Source organism: Schistocerca serialis, chromosome 4 (assembly GCF_023864345.2).
Source record: "Schistocerca serialis cubense isolate TAMUIC-IGC-003099 chromosome 4, iqSchSeri2.2, whole genome shotgun sequence".
Taxonomy (NCBI): domain Eukaryota; kingdom Metazoa; phylum Arthropoda; class Insecta; order Orthoptera; family Acrididae; genus Schistocerca; species Schistocerca serialis.
Window position 1 is genome coordinate 584,091,872 of NC_064641.1, and position 17,587 is coordinate 584,109,458.

At 43.3% G+C, this 17,587-nt stretch overlaps 1 protein-coding gene across 1 annotated transcript in view; it reads left to right on the forward strand.

The window, feature by feature from the left end:
• The window catches only part of LOC126474621 (transmembrane protein 117-like), a 321,902-nt gene that overhangs the window by 186,423 nt on the left and 117,892 nt on the right, over positions 1-17,587 (forward strand). The window contains exon 9 of the mRNA XM_050102099.1: positions 9,501-9,757. Within this exon, the coding sequence (XP_049958056.1) occupies positions 9,501-9,757 (257 nt within the window). The remainder of the gene's footprint in view (positions 1-9,500; positions 9,758-17,587) is intronic.

A 17,587-nucleotide genomic window follows, 5' to 3' on the forward strand; every position in this document is an offset into this window, starting at 1 on the left:
TGCTCTGATTGTCTCCAAAATCGTTTATATAGATAAGGAACAGCAAAGGGCCTATAACACTACCTTGGGGAACGCCAGAAATCACTTCTGTTTTACTCGATAACTTTCCGTCAATTACTACGAGCTGTGACCTCTCTGACAGGGAATCACAAAAATGGTTCAAACGGCTCTCAGCACTATGGGACTTAAATGGTTCAAATGGCTCTGAGCACTATGGGACTTAACATCTGACGTCATCAGTCCCCTAGAACTTAGAACTACTTAAATCTAACTAACCTAAGGACATCACACACATCCATGCCCGAGGCAGGATTCGAACCTGCGACCGTAGCAGTCGTGCGGTTCCGGACTGAGCGCCTAGAACCGCTAGACCACCGCGGCCGGCTATGGGACTTAACATCTGAGGTCATCAGTCCCCTAGAACTTAGAACTACTTAAACCTAACTAACCTAGCACATCACACACATCCATGCCCGAGGCAGGATTCGAACCTGCGACCGTAGCAGTCGCGCGTTTCCGGACTGAAGCCCCTAGAACCGCTCGGCCGCCGCGGCCGGCAGGAAATCACAAATCCAGTCACATAACTGTGACGATATTCCATAAACACGCAATTTCACTACGAGCCGCTTGTGTGGTACAGTGTCAAAAGCCTTCCGGAAATCCATAAATACGAAATCGATCTGAAATCCCTTGTCAATAGCACTCAACACTTCATGTGAATAAAGAGCTAGTTGTGTTTCAGAGGAACGATGTTTTCTAAACCCATGTTGACAGTGTGTCAATAGACCGTTTTCTTCGCGGTAATTCGTAATGTTCGAACACAATATATGTTCTAAAATCCTGCTGCATATCGACGTTAACGATGTGGGCCTGTAATTTAGTGGATTACTCCTACTACCTTTCTTGAATATTGGTGTGACCTGTGCAACTTTCCAGTCTTTGGATACGGATCTTTCGTCGAGCAAACGGTTGTGTATGATTGTTAAGTATGGAGCTAATGCATCAGCATACTCCGAAAGGAACTAATTGGTATACAGTCTGGACCAGAACACTTGCTTTAATTAAGTGATTTAAGTTGCATCACTACTCCGAGGATATTTACTTCTACGTTACTCATGTTGGCAGTTGTTCTCGATTCGAATTCTGCAATATTTACTTCGTCTTCTTTTGTAAGGCATTTCGGAAGGCTGTGTTTAGTAACTCTGCTTTGGCAGCACTGTCTTCGATAGTATCTCCATTGCTATCGCGCAGAGAAGGCATTGATTGTTTATTGCCGCTAACATGCTTCCCATACGACCAGAATCTCTTTGTATTTTCTGCCAGGTTTCGTTGTGGAAACTGATATAGGTATCTTACATTGAAGTCCGCACTAAACTTAGACCGTCTGTAAAAGATAGCCAATCTTAGGGATTTTGCGTCTGTTTAAATTTGGCATGTTTGTTTCGTTGTTTCTGCAACAGTGTTCTAACGCGTTTTGTGTAGCAAGGAGGATCAGCTCCGTCGTTTGTTACTGTATTTGGTATAAATGTTTCAATTGCTGCCAATACTATTTCTTTGAATTCAAGCCACATCTGGTCTACACTTCTATTATTAATTTGGAATGAGTGGAGATTGTCTCTTAGGAAAGCGTCAAGTGAAATTTTATCTGCTTTTTTGAATAGGTATATTTTTCGCTTATTTTTCGAGGATTTGGGGATTACAGAATTCAGTCTCGCTACGACAACTCTGTGTTCACTAATCCCTGAATGGTTTTGGTGCTCGTTATTAACTCAGGATTATTTGTTGCTAAGAGGTCAAGTGTGTTTTCACAACTGTTTACTATTCGCGTGGGCTCATGAGCTAACTGCTCGAAATAAATTTCAGAGAATGCGTTTAGCACAATTTCGGATGATATTTTATGCGTACCTCCGGAATTAAACATGTATTTTCGCCAACATATCGACGCTAAATTAAAGTCACCACCAACTATTATTGTATGAGTCGGGTACGTGTTTGAAATCAAACTCAAGTTTTCTTTGAATCCTTCAGCAACTGAATCATCTGAATCGGGAGGTCGGTAAAAGGATCCAATTATTATTTTATTCCGGTTGCTAACAATGACGTCTGCCCATACTAACTCACAGGAAGTATCTACTTCAGTTTCACGACAAGATAAACTACTTCTGACAGCAACAAGCACGCCACCGCCAACCATGTTTAACCTATCCTCTCGCAGCTTGATGAAACTATAGGGGTCAAACAAGAATATTCCACTTTAGAGACGTAAAGACAGTCTGGCAATGACAATACAGACAGCAGTTAGATATCGATACATTAAAAATGGATAACAGAAAACTCACTTAAAAGAGCACATATTACATGCGTGTTCATGGGTTTATTAGCGTTGTAATAAATTCGTAATACAGTCACGGCCTAAATTAATAAAAAAAACGACAAATTCCGGCCAGTGTGGCCGAGCGGTTCTAGGCGCTTCAGTCTGGAACCGCGCAACCGCTACGGTCGCAGGTTCGAATCCTGCTTCGGGCATGGATGTGTGTGAAGTCCTTAGGTTAGTTAGGTTTAAGTAGTTCTAAGTTCTAGGGGACTGATGACCTCAGGTGTTAAGTCTCATAGTGCTCAGAGCCATTTGAACCATTTTGAAAACCACAAATAACTGAAAAAAATGCTGAAGGTTATCCTTTGTATATGTAGCTGTCTGATCACCAATAAAACCAATGGGCTTCCGACCTACCTTCAAGAGTTCAGATCGAGACATCGCCAGTGGATGTAAACAACAACATATGTTCATATGTGTGTAAAATCTTATAGGACTTAACTGCTAAGGTCATCAGTCCCTAAGCTTACACACTACTTAACCAGAATTATCCTAAGGACAAAGACACACAGACACTCATGCCCGAGGGAGGACTCGGACCTCGGCCGGCATCAGCCGCACAGTCCATGGCTGCAGCGCCTGAGACCGGCTGGCTAATCCCGCGCGGCAAACAACAGACTTTCCGCATAAACACATAAGTCAAACGGCTCAAATGGCTCTGAGCACTATGGGACTGAACATCTGAGGTCATCTAGAACTTAGAACTACTTAAACCTAACTAACCTAAGGATATCACACACATGCATGCTCGAGGCAGGATTCGAACCTGCGACCGTAGCGGTCGCGCGGTTCCAGACTGAAGCGCCTAGAACCGCTCGGCCACAACGGCCGGCTAAACACATGACTACTTCGTGAAAAGCCATGCGACAAATCAACCAATTGAAACTAATGTGACTACGTGTAGCACTCCGCCGAATTGGCGTTATAAGCACTGGCAGACTGGCAGTGTGTACCTACAGCTAGGACAGCTCCGGCCAATACTTAAGCCGGCTCTAGCCTAGAAGACACTCGCCGTAATCTTCAGTAGAAAGTCGTATCTTCGTAGTTGTGTAGAGTAGTATTTTGGTTATTATTTTCTTTTCATTGTCTTGTACTATTATCTGGTTTTGCCACCACAAGAACTGTTGTGCTTCTTATTGTTCTTACGTTTGGAAATTAGTGTACGCCAAGAGGGCGTTTTAGTTATAATAAAGTGTGTCCAAACTTGATCGTTAGTTATTTCCCGCCAACCGCAGGACACTACAGTTCCATTGCCATCCTGTTACAAACGATGATCGCCTCTGAACTGACTCCCTATTGTATTTAGTACACAATGCTGTAAAATGTCTTCATATCCTTCCGTATTTACCTTCTTCTAAAGTGCAATAAAGCAGCCATAAGCTATCCACAAGAAACGTCACCATACCATAACACCACCGTCTCTGTACTTCGCTGTTGGCATTGCACATGATGGCATGTAACGTTGTACAGCCACCATTCGTCGTACTCAATGGTCCCTATCTGTCAGCACAATAAGTTTGTCATTTCTTGATTTAGCTGTGGATGTTCCTTCGCGTTTCCAGTCCACAGTCCTGTCACCAACAGTCAACGTGGCAACTTTAGAAGGGTGGAAATGTCCCTTATCGATTTGTTACTGAGGTGACGTCCAATGACTGGTCCACTGACATCCAATGACTGGTCCACGTTCGAAGTGAGTGGGCTCTCCTGGCCGACTCATTAAGCTGTTACTGCTTCTCTACTACCAATGCAATACGACTCGCCTCCTTTTATACTGTAAGGTCCGCCTTTCGGGACATTCAGTGGTCAACTGCTCAATACACAGCACTCCTGCATACTTTTGATCAACGAGTGTACGTGACATGTTTCTGTATGTCGCGGTTTTCGCGCAGTCACATCCTGGAAACCTGGAGGCATTTACGAGTAGCCCTGCAGAAGACCAAGAGCAAGTAAAAGAAATAGAAAGAGTTATATGTTCAGAAAATATTGACAGACAAACAATAGTGTCATACCTCCATCAGAAACTTGAAACTTTTAGCCCAGGATAGGAGCAAGCACAGGAACTCGGCTCAAGTTTAAAAGAATAGTTGACCATGCACTGGATAGATATGCACCCAACAGGAAATCGTAATGGGAGAGATCCTCCATGGTAAAAAAAAAACTTCTTAAGAAACAGACTGCTGCAGTATAGGTATAAAGCAAAACATAGTGCTATAGAAAGATGCTGAATAAAACGGCTTTGGCAGTCAAAAGATCAATACGTGAAGTTCTCAGTGACTGTCGTAGCAGAATACTGTCAAGTCATCTTTCACAAAATCTAAAGACATTCTGGTCATATGGAAAGGCTATCAGTGGCACTCAAGTTAGTGTCCAGTCCGTCATGGACGAAGCAGGAACTGAAACTGAGAGTATCAAAGCAAAAACAGAAATGCTTAACTCTGTTTTCAATTGTTGCTTTTCAAAAGAAAAACCAAAAGTATTGTCCTAATTTAATTCTCGTAGCACCAAAAAGTTCAGTGAAATAGATATATCACTCGCTTTAAAAAAAAATTCAAATCATTAAAACTGAAAAAAGCCCCAGGGTCGCATAAAACCTCTGTCAAAATCTATACACAATTCGCGGTTGAGTAAGCCCCTCTGGTAACTATAATCTATCGTAGATCTCACGAACAAAAGAACTGAACCTGGTAGCTGGAAGAAAGCGCAGTCACACCTGCCTACAAAATTGCAAGCAGAAGTGATCCACAAAACTACCATCCAATATCCTTGACATCAATTTGTTGTAGTATCTTAGAACATATCCTGAGCTCAAACATAATGAGGTGCCTCGAACAGAACGACCACCTCCATGCCAGCCAGCATGGATTTCGAAACATAGATCACGTGGAACTCAACTCTAGCTTTTCTCACATGACATCCTGAAAGCCATGGACCAAGACAGGCAGGTAGATGCAGAATTTCTATATTTTCGAAAAGCATTTGACTCGCCACCACACCTATGCTTATCATCATGAGCACGATCATATGTGGTACCAGACGAAGTATGTGACTGGATTGAAGATGTCTTGGCAGGGAGGGCGCAGCCTGTTTCTTGGATAGAGAGTCATCGACAGATGTAGAAGTTACTTCGGGTGTACCCCAGGGAAGTGTGTTGGGTTTCCTGCTGTTCATGTTGTATATTAATAGTAATTAATGTATATTAATATTAATAGTAACCTCAGTTTTTGCATACGAAGCAGTTATCTATGACGAAATGCAATCTGAAAGAAGCTGTACAAATATTCAGTCAGATTCTGTTAAGATTTTAAAGCTGAGAATTATTAGCAACTTGCTTTAATTGTTCAAAAATGTAATATCGTACACATCACAAAACAAAACAAAAATATTTGTGAGTCGCAGTTGCAATCAGTAAACTCATACAAATACTTGGATGTAACAGTAAATGAAGTGGAACGCTCACATAGTCTCAATCGTGAGTAAAGCACGTATTATATTTCAATTTATTGGTAGAATACTGGGGAAATGCAATCAGTCTACAAAGGAGACTGCTGACAAATCATTCGCGCAACTCACTCTGGAACGTTGCTCAAGTGTGTGGAACTCATACGAAGTAGAATTAGCAGGGGATATTGAAGGGCAGCAGGGATGATCACAAGTTTGTTTGACCAGCGGGAGAGTATCACTGAGAAGGAAACATTCCCGAGTGTCAATAAACGATCTTGATCAAACATGGCGGGTGCGTAAAGAGCGCAAAATAGTGCAATAAGTATTTTTTATGCCCAGATTAACTTTCAAGAGGTAATTCGGTATTTTACGTATAGAAGGGATATCTTCGAAATGATGATATATAAAACACGTTTTCAAATAAATGTTGATTTGTAATTAATGTCCTTGGAAACTGTATAATCAACTTTTATATTAATTTGAAATTTTGCGAAATATCCTTCCACCATTAATTAATTTTGAGAATTGAAAACTTTTCTTACAGCAATAAATAAAAATTCATTTCTATTCTAATTACTAATTTTATGTATATTTGTTTTTTGTTTTAAATTATTATTTCATGTTTTACATTCATGGTTTTTTTAGTTTACCGCTTGTTGACTCAATACAATAAGTAACTCATTATTCTGATAGAAAATAATTACGATAATCTGCAAAGAAAAGCTTAAAACATATTTGTTGCATCGTGCACATAAAATGAACGAATTTTTTCCACGTAACATAGACAACGGAGAAGACAAATAAGACAAAATTCAGCAGTGTTTCAAATTGTCACGTGTGATCCTCTAAATATTCTGGTGCCTATCAGATATATTTCAGTACATTGGTAAGGCTTGGTTAATAGAATTGCTTGTGTGCTAGTGACCGCAGCTTGATTGTATCGTTTCTCAAATGCAGGCTGACATCATAATCATTCAACACAACTAGATCTGAAAATCTTCTCTTGAAAATCTTATCAGAAAGCTCTTCCAACATCGAAAGCCGTATACGTTCCACCGCTGGACTTATGCCATCTTCTTTTGTACTTGGGTACGACGCTCAAAACGGTTTTTCCACACAGGCCACCCTGCTTCTCATAATTTTAAATGAAACTGATGGTGGGCTTGAACCTAGAATCTCTTTTTGAAGCCCCAAATGTCATTGTGATAGCATCAAAATCTGGTAAAAGAAGGTCTGACCAGGTCAAAAGATATCTGAAAGATATTGTTAGATTCTTGCGGTGGTCAGTGTGAAGGAAAAGTTTACAGAATCGTACCTGAGGACAAGGAATTTGTTCATGTGGTGATACCAAAGGGCTCGGGAGTACAGGTACAGCCAAGGGACGTAAACCGCATTACGCAGAGATGTACGTGGCTTGAAAGCTTCTTTAATTTACGCTGTAACAAAAGTTTTCATTTATCAATTAAGTAATGTGGTGAGGTGTTTTGTAAAGTTTCAAATTTTCACAAAAATTGATTATACAGTCTTCAAGAACATAAATTACGTATCAACTTTTATATGAAAAACATTTTTTATAACATCTTTTGAAGACGTTACCTCTAACCCTAAAACGCCAGGTTATCATTCGGGGAGTTTTTTACTCCTTAAGAGTGAAACTGGATACAAACAAAAAAATATATATCCCACTACTTTGCCCCTTCTACACATCCGACACGTTTCATCAAGATCGTTGTGAGATGTTGAAAGAACTGAACTCTCAGACTCTTGAAGACAGACAGAAACTATACAGAGAAACTGTAGTAACAAAGTTCCAAGAACCAGCTTTAAATGATAGTTCTAGGAACAGTCTGCAACATATCGCTCCCGCAGGAATCGTGAGGATAAAATCAGATTAATTACAGCACCCATAGAGGCATTTAATCAACAACTTCCCTGTGCTCCATACCGGTTCAAATGGTTCAAATGGCGCTGAGCACTATGCGACTTAACTTCTGAGGTCATCAGTCGCCTAGAACTTAGAACTAATTAAAACTAACTAACCTAAGGACACCACCCACATCCATGCCCGAGGCAGGATTCGAACCTGCGACCGTAGGGGTCACGCGGTTCCAGACTGAAGCGCCTTTAACCGCACGGCCACACCGGCCGGCTCCATACCGGTGAAAAACCCTAATAACAGGTACAATACCTTCTGCCATGCACTTCACAGTTGCTCAAAGCGTGTAGAAGTAACTATACACTGAAGAGCCAGAGAAACTGGTATACATGCCTCATATTGTGTAGAGCCCCCGCGAGCACGCAGGAGTGCCGCGACACGACGTGGCATGGACTCGACTAATGTCTGAAGTAGTACTGGAGGGAATTGACACCATGAGTCTTGCAGGGCTGTCCATAAATCCGTAAGAATACGAGAGGGTGGAGATCACTTCTGAACAGCACGTTGCAAGGCTTCCCAGATATGCTCAATAATGTTCATGTCTGGGGAGTTTGGTAACCAGCGAAAGTGTTTAAACTCAGAAGAATGTTCTTGGAGCCACTCTGTAGGAACTCTAAACGTGCGGGGTATCGTATTGTCCTGCTGGAATTGCTCAAGTCTGTCGAAATGCACAGTGGACATGAATGGATGCAGGTGATCAGACAGGATGCTTACGTAAGTGTCACTTGTCGAAGTCTTATTTAGATGTATCAGGGTCCCACATCACTCCAACTGCACACGCCCCACACCATTACAGTGTCTCTACCAGCTCGAACAGTCCCCTGCTAATATGCAGGGTCCATGGTTCAAATGGCTCTGAGCACTATGGGACTCAACTGCTGTGGTCATAAGTCCCCTAGAACTTAGAACTACTTAAACCTAACTAACCTAAGGACAGCACACAACACCCAGCCATCACGAGACAGAGAAAATCTCTGACCCCGCCGGGAATCGAACCCGGGAACCCGGGAGTGGGAAGCGAGAACGCTACCGCACGACCACGAGATGCGGGCTGCAGGGTCCATGGATTTATGAGGTTGTCTCCATACCTGCACACTTCCATCCGCTCGATACAATTTGAAACGAGACTCTATCGACCAGGCAACACGTTTCCAGTCATCAACAGTCCAATGGAGGTGTTGACGGCCGCAGACGAGGCGTGAAGCTTCGTGTTGTGCAGTTATCAAGGGTACACGAGTGGGCCTTCGGCTCCGAAGCCCTTATCAATGAAGTTTCATTAACGGTTGGTACGCTGACACTTGTTGCTGGCCCAACATTGAAATCTGCAGCAATTTGCGGAAGGCTTGTACTCCTGTCACGTTGAACGATTCTCTGCAGTCGTCGTTGGTCCCGTTGTTGCGGGATCTTTTTCCAGCCGCAGCGTTGTCGGAGATTTGATGTTTTACCGGATTCCTGACATTCACGGTACGCTCGGGAAATGATCGTACGGGAAAATCCCCATTTCATCGCCACCTAGGAGATTCTGTGTCCCGTCGCTCATGCGCCGACTATAATACCACTTCAAACTCGCTTAAATCTACATAACCTGCCACTGTAGCAGCAGTAGCCGATCTAACAACTGCGCCAGACACTTGTTGTCCCTTACAGGCGTTGCCAACCACAGTGCCGTATTCTGCCTGTTACATATCTCTGCTCCAGTGTCTGTGTGGTATGAGCGGTGCAGCAAAGGTGGCTGCTGGCGTGTTGCAGCGTGATGAAGGCGGCGGCGTGCGGCACGTGGCTGGGCGACCTGATCACGGCGCTGATGGTGACGGACATGATGCTGCAGGACAACCTGTACCCGCAGTGGGCGCGGCGCGCGCGCGCCGTCTGGCGCCGCTCCAACGTGCCGCGCATCCTGCTCTTCTGGGTCGGCTCCGTCGTCGCCACCGCCGTCGTCGTCACGCTCATCGTCAGCGACTGGATCAGCTGGGACCACCTCAACCAAGACTTCCTCTCCACCACCGGTCAGTCGCCACAGCAGCTCGCTCTCTGCCTCTGTCTACTTCATTCTGACTGCAGAATGGATGCATGATTTTCAACGGAAAATTATTTTTCTACGTTATCCTCATCCCTTCCTGTCAGAAAGGTCACAGTTCGTAATAATCGACAGGAAGTCATCTAATGACAACAAGGTGATATCCGGAGTTCCCCGCAGGGGTGTTACGAGGGGGGACCCAAAAGAAACGGGATTGTTGTCATAAAAAATGTATTGATGAACCTTATTACAAAATTACTTCACTCACCTTCAAAATACTCTCCATTACATGCGATGCACGTGTCAAGTCTCTTTTCCCACTGTTGGAAGCATGTTTGGAACTCTTCAAGTTTGGCCGGCCGAAGTGGCCGTGTGGTTCTAGGCGCTGCAGTCTGGAACCGCCAGACCGCTACTGTCGCAGGTTCGAATCCTGCCTCGGGCGTGGATGTGTGTGATGTCCTTAGGTTAGTTAGGTGTAACTAGTTCTAAGTTCTAGGGGACTAATGACCTCAGAAGTTGAGTCCCATAGTGCTCAGAGCCATTTGAACCATTATTTTCTTCAAGTTTGATATTGTCCAGTGCCCTTTGCGAAGCTGTTTTTACCGCCTCCACATCGTCATAACGCTTCCCTTTTAGCGTTTTTTTTTCATTCGTGGAAATAGGAAAAAGTCGCACGGGGCTAGGTGCGGCGAATACGGAGCGTGGGGAACGACAGACCACCTCTGAGATGCCAAATAGTGGGTCACTCGTAAGGCCGTGTGTGCTGGAGCGTTGACGTGATGCAGAAACCGGTCACCTGATCGCCAAAGTTCCAGGCGTTTCCTCTTCACATCCTCTCGCAGACGCCTTAAATTGATGCAAATGGCTCTGAGAACTATGGGACTTAACTTCTGAGGTCATCAGTCCCCTAGAACTTAGAACTACTTACACCTAACTAACCTAACGACATCACACACATCCATGCCCGAGGCAGGATTCGAACCTGAGACCGTAGCGGCCGCGTGGTTCCAGACTGTAGCGCCTAGAACCGCTCGACCACCCTGGCCGGCTGCAGACACCTTAAAACATCCATGTAAAAGTGCTGGTTAACAGTCTGGCCAGGGGGTACGAATTCCCGATGCAAAATTCCACGAACATAAAAAAAGACAATGATCATCGTCTTCACATTTGACTTCACTTGCCTTGCTCTTTTTGGTCTGGGAGAGTTGGGAGTCCTCCACTGGCTTGACGCTTGGTTGGTTTCTGCGTCATACTCGTAACACCAACTCTCATCCCCTGTAATGGCTTTGTTCAAGAAGTTTGGATCACGTGCAGTCTCTGTTGTCAAGTCCTGACACACATTCATGCGGATGGATTTTTGCTCCTGTGTGAGAAGGCGCGGAACAAATTTAGCAGCAACACGTCTCATGGGCAAATCCTCACTCAAAATCCGCTGGCACGAGTTCCAACTGATTCCTGTCTCTGCCGAAATTTGGTCGATCGTTTGGCGACGATCCTCGTTGATCTTTTGGCGGACCTGTTCAATGTTCTCCTCATTTCGCGATGTTGAAGCGCGTCCAGAACGAGCTTGGTCTTCAACACACATCTCACCACGTTTAAAGCGCCCAAACCACTCGAAAACCTGTGTGCGTCCTCCTGCAAAGCTTCCTGAAGCATTTGGTGTGTCTCCGTTGCAGTTCTTTTAAACAGGAAACAAAATTTCACACACACTCTTTGTTCTTTTAAAGTTGCCATAACGACTTCGCAGAGGTAACCCGCCAACAGTCAGAGAAACACAATACCACACTTACACGTTCAGCTCTACACTGGCGCCGTCTGCACAGCTGTTTCATGAAGGTCTCTACTAACACCATCTAACGTGAGAACCCTGCACTACGTCTACGAGTGGCAGCGCCCTCTTTGAGTCCGGTTTCTTTTGGGTCTCCCCTCGTACAAACCCTCTGCTGTTCTTAACCCTAGCAGTACCAAAGCGTTTCCCTAAGGCACATTAGCAGGGTGGGGAAGGTGGGTACTTTACGCCGACCGCAAAAAGTTTTTAAAAAATTCTTTGATTGTTGTTGACCACTATTAACAACATACTTTTTACAGAGATACTGATGCGAACGACCCTGAAAATATCTTTTAGCACACACTTATCAACATCGACGCATTTTCAATAACGTTTACTACTAACCTTTTGGTATTTTATGAGCACCACGAGAGTAATTTTAAAAGTGCGAAGTTCATTAATTTTTGTGGACTTTTACTTCCTTCTAAAGAGATGTTAACGTCTGAGTAAGGTCCTGAAACTGAAAGTTCTGAATATGACATTCGATCTGGAAAGTGACTACTAGGAATTAAATTTTTGGCTTAAGTTTAACCGAAAATTTTTAACCATTCATGGTATTTGGTAGAAGAATCCATTATAAGCAATAAACATTCTTTCCATAATTTTAAAATATATAGTAACTGAGTAAATTACGATATTTTCAAAATGGTTCAAATGGCTCTAAGCACTATGGGACTTAGCCGGCCGAGGTGGCCGAGCGGTTCTACGAACTACAGTCTGGAGCCGCGAGACTGCTACGGTCGCAGGTTCGAATCCTGCCTCGGGCATTGATGTGTGTGATGTCCTTAGGTTAGTTAGGTTTAAGTAGTTCTAAGTTTTAGGGGACTGATGACCTCCGATGTTAAGTCCCATAGTGCTCAGAGCCATTTGAACCATTTTGAACCACTATGGGGCTTAACATCTGCGGTCATCAGTCCCCTAGACTTAGGACTACTTAAACCTAACTAACATAAGGGCCTCACACACATCCATGCCCGAGGCAGGATTCGAACCTGGGACCGTAGCAGCAGCGCGGTTCCAGACTTAAGCGCGTAGAACCGCTCGGCCACAACGGCCGGCACGATATTTTCAAAAGGAGGCCTTAGACTAACTGTTCACCCCCCCCCCCCCTCCCCCAACTTGGTATTGGACGGTTAACTTATATACACGATTCTGGACACAATTTGAGCCGCCTTGTTAGACTGGTTAGAAATGATGCTGTCATTTGTCGTCGAGTAAAGTGATCGGAACATCAAAATCAATTGCGAAATGATTCAGTCAAGGTATCTGTTTAGTGCCAAAAGTGCGGAGTCCTTCATACGAGAACTAAAACAATTATGTTAAATTTCCTTTAAACGATAAATAACACGAATTTAAAGTACTACAAATTACCTATAGCTTACAATGTCAGATATCTTAAATTGGAACTAACATACAGAAAATACAGAGGGAAAGGCAAGCCAAACACTGCATGTTATTGGCAGAACTCCTGAAAGATGCAACAAGTCCACCAAAGAAAGTGCCTTCACTTCTCTTGTTCCCGCTCTTCTGGAATACTGCGGCGCGGTATGAACAAAAGACAAGCGTACGAAATATCAGACCAACTGCGTGGTTGGACTAAAGAGTTTCTAGCAAACAGAAAACTGCAATGTCATTCTCAATAGAGATAAGTCTGCAGGCGTAAAAGCAACATCGAGAGTACCCCAAGGAAGGGTTATACGAGTGGGACTATCACTTTTCACAATATATGTAAATGACGTAATGGATAACGTCGGTAGTTCCATTAGGCTTTTCGTGGATGATGTATGTAGAGAAGTCACGACGCTGGAAAATTGTACCGACATGCAGGAAGACTCGAAGAAGTTCGAAACTTGGTGCAGTGAGTCACGATTACCCTCCAATACAAACAAATGTAACCTACTGCAAATAGACAGGCAGAAAGGCGCTTTCTTGTAAGATTACACAATTGGAGAATAATTACTGGGAGCAGTTACTTCCATAAAATATCTAGTAATATGCGTGTGGAGTAATCTGAAGTAGAACGACTACATAAATCAATCGCAAGTAAGGTGGATGTCAGACTGAGTTTTATGGGAAAAATCCTCAGGAAGTGCACAAAGAATCTAGACCACAAAACCAATACCTGAATTTTGCTCGTCAGTGTTGAATCCGCACCAGATAGGATTGTTAGATGAAATAGAGATCCAAAGAAGAGTAGCGCGTTTCGTTTCAGGTTCATTTTGCAAGCACCAAAGCGCCACGGAGATGCTCACCCAGCTCCAGTGGCAGGCGCTACGAGAGAGGCGCCATGTTTCACGGTGTACTCTACTATTAGACTTCCGAGGGCACATGTTCTTAGAGGAATCATCCAAAATATTGCTTCGTCCTACGTATATCTTGCGAAAAGGCAATGAAAACGAAATTAGAAAGATTTGAGTCCATACATAGGTTTGCGAGCAATTGGTCTCCCCAAGAACCATGTTGTTGTTGTTGTGGTCTTCAGTCCTGAGACTGGTTTGATGCAGCTCTCCGTGCTACTCTATCCTGTGCAAGCTTCTTCATCTCCCAGTACCTACTGCAACCTACATCCTTCTGAATCTGCTTGGTGTTTTCATATCTTGGTCTCCCTCTACGATTTTTACCCTCCACGCTGCCCTCCAATACTAAATTGGTGATCCCTTGTTGCCTCAGAATATGTCATACCAACCGATCCCTTCTCCTAGTCAAGTTTTGCCACAAACTTCTCTTCTCCCCAATCCTGTTCAACACCTCCTCATTAGTTATGTGATCTACCCATCTAATCTTCAGCATTCTTCTGTAGCACCACATTTCGAAAGCTTCTATTCTCTTCTTGTCTAAACTATTTATTGCCCACGTTTCACGTTCATACATGGCTACACTCCATACAAATACTTTCAGAAACGACTTCCTGACACTTAAGTCTGTATTTGATGTTAACAAATTCCTCTTCTTCAGAAACGCTTTCCTTCCCATTGCCAGTCTATATTTTATATCCTCTCTACTTCGACCATCATCAGTTATTTTGCTCCCCAAATAGCAAAACTCCTTTACTACTTTAAGTGTCTCATTTTTTTAATCTAATACCCTGGACTTAATTCGAATACATTCCATTATCCTCGTTTTGCTTTTGTTGATGTTCGTCTTATACCCTCCTTTCAAGACACTGTCCATTCCGTTCAACTGCTCTTCCAATCCCTTGCTGTCTCTGACAGAATTACAATGTCATTGGCGAACCTCAAAGTTTTTATTTCTTCTCCATGAATTTTAATACCTACTCTGAATTTTTCTTTTGCTTCCTTTACTGCTTTCTCAATATACAGATTGAATAACATCGGGGAGAGGCTACAACCCTGTCTCACTCTCTTCCCAACCGCTGCTTCCCTTTCATGCCCCTCGACTCTTATAACTGCCATCTGGTTTCTGTACAAATTGTAAATAGCCTTTCGCTCCCTGTATTTTACCCCTGCCACATTCAGAATTTGAAAGAGAGTATTCCAGTCAACATTGTCAAAATCTTTCTCCAAGTCTACAAATGCTAGAAATGTAGGTTTGCCTTTTCTTAATCTAGCTTCTAAGGTAAGTCGTAGGGTCAGTATTGCCTCACGTGTTCCAATATTTCTACGGAATCCAAACTGATCTTCCCCCTCGGTCGGCTTCTACCAGTTTTTCCATTCGTCTGTAAAGAATTCGCGTTAGTATTTTGCAGCCGTGACTTATTAAACTGATAGTTCGGTAATTTTCACATCTGTCTACACCTGCTTTCTTTGGGATTGAAATTATAATGTCCTTCTTCAAGTCTGAGGGTATTTCGCCTGTCTCATACGTCTTGCTCACCAGGTGGTAGAGTTTTGTCAGGACTGGCTCTCCCAAGGCCGTCAGTAGTTCTAATGGAATGTTGTCTACTCCCGGGGCCTTGTTTCGACTCAGGTCTTTCAGTGCTCTGTCAAGCTCTCACGCAGTATCTCCCATTTCATTTTCATCTACATCCTCTTCCATTTCCATAATATTGTCCTCAAGTACATCGCCCTTGTATAGACCCTCTATGTACTCCTTCCATCTTTCTGCTTTCCCTTCTTTGCTTAGAACTGGGTTTCCATCTGAGCTCTTGATATTCATACAAATGGTTCTCTTTTCTCCAAAGGTCTCTTTAATTTTCCTGTAGGCAGTATCTATCTTACCCCTAGTGAGATAAGCCTGTACATCCTTACATTTATCCTCTAGCCATCCATGCTTAGCTATTTTGCACTTCCTGTCGATCTCATTTTTGAGACATTTGTATTCCTTTTTGCCTGCTTCATTTACTGCATTTTTTATATTTTCTCCTTTCATCAGTTAAATTCAATATTTCTTCTGTTACCCAAGGATTTCTACTAGCCCTCGTCTTTTTACCTACTTCATCCTCTGCTGCCTTCACTACTTCATCCCTCAAAGCTACCCATTCTTCTTCTACTGTATTTCTTTCCCCCATTCCTGCCATTTGTTCCCTTACGCTCTCCCTGAAACTCTGTACAACCTCTGGTTTAATCAGTTTATTCAGGTCCTATCTCCTTAAATTCCCACCTTTTTGCAGTTTCTTCAGTTTTAATCTACAGTTCATAACCAATAGATTGTGGTCAGAGTCCACATCTGCCCCTGGAAATGTCTTGCCATTTAAAACCTGGTTCCTGAATCTCTGTCTTAACATTTTATAATCTATCTGAAATCTGTCAGTATCTCCAGGCTTCTTCCATGTATACAACGTTCTTTTGTGATTCTTGAACCAAGTGTTAGCTATGATTAACTTGTGCTCTGTGCAAAATTCTACCAGGCGGCTTTCTCTTTCATTTCTTAGCCCCAATCCATATTCACCTACTACGTTTCCTTCTCTCCCTTTTCCTACTACCGAATTCCAGTCACCCATGACTATTAAATTTTCGTCTCCCTTCACTATCTGAATAATTTCTTTTATTTCATCATACATTTCTTTAATTTCTTCGTCATCTGCAGAGCTAGGTGGCATATAAACTTGTACTACTGTAGTAGGTGTGGGCTTCGTGTCTATCTTGGCCACAATAATGCGTTCACTATGCTGTTTGTAGTAGCTTACCCGCATTCCTATTTTTTTATTCATTATTAAAACCACTCCTTCATTACCTCTATTGGACTTTGTATTTATAACCCTGTATTCGTCTGACCAAAAGTCTTGTTCCTCCTGCCACCGAACTTCACTAGTTCACACTATATCCAACTTTAACCTATCCATTTCCCTTTTTAAATTTTCTAACCTACCTGCCCGATTAAGGGATCTGACATTCCACGCTCCGATCCGTAGAACGCCAGTTTTCTTTCTCCTGATAACGACGTCCTCTTGAGTGGTGCCCGCCCGGAGATCCGAGTGGGGGACTATTTTACCTCCGGAATATTTTACCCAAGAGGACGCCATCATCATTGACCATACAGTAAAGCTGCATGCTCTCGGGAAGAATTACGGCAGTACCAGCGCAGCAAGGTCGTTTTGGTTAGTGTTACAAGGCCAGATCAGTCAATCATCCAGACTGTTGCCCCTGCAACTACTGAAAAGGCTGGTGCCCCTCTTCAGGAACCACGCGTTTGTCTGGCCTCTCAACAGATACCCCTCCGTTGTGGTTGCACCTACGGTACAGCTATCTGTATCGCTGAGGCACGCAAGCCTCCCCACCGAGAACCATATGCGACTGGAAAAGGGAAAGGGGGAAATGCCACTGGAACACAAAGTAGCCTCCACCAGACACCGTAAGGTGGATTGCGCAGTATGGCTGTAGATGTAGGGATTCCTTATCAGATGGCACTGACGGAGGACAACGAGAAAATTCACGAAGGGCAGCATATTTTTTTATTATCACGAAATAGGGGAGAGTGTGTCACAGATAGGATCAACGAGTTGAGATGACAGTCGTTTAAAAAAGGCGGTTTTCGTTACGGTAAATTCCAAAAAATTTTGTTGTTCTCATCTACACAGGGGGAAGTAACTAT